The following is a 2,548-nucleotide window of genomic DNA, read 5'->3' as shown; positions in this document are numbered from 1 at the left end:
ATGGCAGATGTTGAACGAGGTGCATAATTAGGAAAAGACCAACTATCTGAAGAAATTAAGAAAGCGTGGCAGTCTAGATATGGAGAATTGATATTTAAGTATGCCATAAACTTTCTTCTGAGTCACTCACGCACTGATGTGTCTTGACAGCCATTCAGCTCCATTATATTCACTTGAGAGCTGCTGCTAATTTTGCTGTAAATTGAATGTTTCGTTAGTTCCCCCTTCTCCTGAGCAGTGGCCGTATTATTTTATCAGCTAGTGTCAGTTGTCGAAGGAGTAAAGGTGCCCCACATTAATTCATCTTACTTAGTGACCCTCTGTTTTACCACCCTCTGTGGAGAATATTGTCCAGAGATCTTCATGGGCTTAAGCCCAGTGATGCTTGGCTCCTTCTTCTGATATTGGTTCATATTAAAGCCTTTCAGCATTTGGGTGCTTCTTTCCGCAGCTGAGGGGAGACGTGTCGAAAGGATGTACCCAGCAGATGCCACGTGGGTCTTCTCCAATTGCTTAAATAAATGGGATTGCTTAAATAAAGGAAAATAGAAAATGTCTATCCAATCTGTACCTGGAAAAGTGGGCACTGATGTGCAGAAGTGCAGGGCAAACTCTGTCTAGAAGATTCCATGTTAACTGCAGAAAAGAAAATAAATTAATTAAAAGCAAAGCATCAAGTATTAAGTCAAATGTTTTTTCTTCAGGTTAAAAGTTGAGGAAGCCAAAGAAGTTCAGAGCCTCAGAAAGCGACCCAATGGGGTGAGGTAAGGGATGTGGCACCGGGGATGTGAAGTTGTGTTTTGTCCGCTGGTGTAATGAAACAGTAAATGTCTCTCTTGTCATGTGCCTCCTTTCAGTAGAACCCGTCACGTGTCGGGTAGTGCCAAAACCATGTCCTTCATAGAGGAGTATCTATGTTAAAGCCTAAGGGTGGAAAAGAGGGGGGGTTTGGTACGGGCGCACGGTGTCCGTTTGCAGTGTGTCAAGTCTGCTCTGTCTCCCAGCCATGAACAAAAAGATCGCGACTGGGATTTCCCATGCAACGTGTTTTCATCAAACTACTTCTGTACTGCGCACATGGTTTAAATTGGATGCTTTCACACCTCCTCCATCCTAATTCCCCTCTCCCCTACTGCCGTCGATGAGCTGGTTGAAATGGGCACCAGCAGTGAACTGCGCTCCTTATTTTCGTGACTCACTGTAAGGCACTAAAATCTGCCCTAACTTCTCATCTCCCCAGAACAGTAACAGCTCCTGTATCCATGCGGAGGCATTAGGAACGTTGACAATTTAGTGTTAATACAGTGTGTGAGACCATCTGCTAGATTTAGAGAAGGATAAATAAATGCAGTGTTGTGGGGAAAATGTGTTTCCTTCCACTGAATTTTATTTACTTTCTTTATCTGCTCGACTAGCGCTGTAGCTCTGCTTGTGGGAGAGAAGTTGCAAGAAGAAGCAACGCTTGTGGTAAGTGTTGCGACACTTCCATCACCTCGGCGCTAAGATGTAATGATGTGAGAATATCAGTGTGGTGCAGCCGATCACTGTGGGAGTCTGGCCGGGGGTAGGACTGATGTCACAGATCAATACCTAAATGTTTTCTGTGGTTTTATCCAGATTTCAAAGACTAGCATTAAACTAGAGGGAAGCTTCAGGGTTTCTTATTATTTCTTCTTTTACAGGATGACCCATTTAAGATAAAATCTGGGGGAATGGTGGACATGAAGAAGCTGAAGGAAAGAGGCAAGGACAGGTGGGTGCGTATGAGCTCTGAAGATCCTTCCCTGGACTAATATTAAATGGCAGCGAGTAATGAAGTAACCAGATGTTGTGTCGCTTTGAAGAGTTTAACATAGTGCAGTTTGGCCAGTTCCTGTTACTCTAACTTGTCAAATGAGTTTAAAAAAACCAACCAAACAAAAACCGCAGAAACCTGTAAACATTGTGGTTTCCATTTAGGATTAATGAAGAGGAAGATCTAAACTTGGGAACTTCCTTCTCAGCTGAAACCAACAGGCGGGATGAAGATGCCGACATGTGAGTTGTGCTGCGTCGTGTCTGAGATGTGGAATTTGGGAGTTGGGTGTCCCCTCACAATTTATTTTTTTCTGTCTCGGATACTGGGTAGCCCCAGAACATCTTCCTGGTTCTCACTGAAACTTTCACTTGCCCTTTCACCTTCTGTCTGCCAGACTTGAGAAGGCTTTTTCGCAGGCAAAGATGGGAGGTGCCAACCAGCTAGCTTAGCATTAAATACCAGTGGGAGCCTTCCCTGCTGGTTGTGAAAGAGCTTGGAGGATCTGATAATTTCTTGGACAATTGCTTCTTGCAGTTGATGTTAGCTGAGTTGGTTTGGAGAGATGATTCATTCCTCTCTCCTAGCTATCAGGTGCAGCTGTGCTCAGCAGTGCTGGGACAGAGTACAGAAAAACAGAGTTAAATACTGTGTGTCTCTCGTGTGGTGCTGTTTAGGATGAAGTACATTGAGACTGAGCTGAAGAAGAGAAAGGGAATTGTGGAGAACGAGGAGCAGAAGGTGAAGCTTAAG

At 44.1% G+C, this 2,548-nt stretch overlaps 1 protein-coding gene across 1 annotated transcript in view; it reads left to right on the top strand.

Annotated features, from left to right (window-relative positions):
* Positions 1 to 2,548, top strand: part of CUNH9orf78 (chromosome unknown C9orf78 homolog) — a 5,006-nt gene continuing 2,458 nt past the window's right edge. The window contains exons 1-6 of the mRNA XM_035898233.1: positions 1 to 19; positions 686 to 764; positions 1,416 to 1,467; positions 1,683 to 1,753; positions 1,960 to 2,037; positions 2,473 to 2,548. The exon at positions 2,473 to 2,548 is cut by the window's right edge and continues 143 nt beyond it. Of these exons, the coding sequence (XP_035754126.1) occupies positions 1 to 19; positions 686 to 764; positions 1,416 to 1,467; positions 1,683 to 1,753; positions 1,960 to 2,037; positions 2,473 to 2,548 (375 nt within the window). The remainder of the gene's footprint in view (positions 20 to 685; positions 765 to 1,415; positions 1,468 to 1,682; positions 1,754 to 1,959; positions 2,038 to 2,472) is intronic.

The sequence above is a fragment of the Egretta garzetta genome, unplaced genomic scaffold, assembly GCF_000687185.1.
Source record: "Egretta garzetta isolate BGI_Z169 unplaced genomic scaffold, ASM68718v1 scaffold497, whole genome shotgun sequence".
NCBI classification, from domain to species: domain Eukaryota; kingdom Metazoa; phylum Chordata; class Aves; order Pelecaniformes; family Ardeidae; genus Egretta; species Egretta garzetta.
This window is presented reverse-complemented; position numbering and strand designations above follow the sequence as displayed.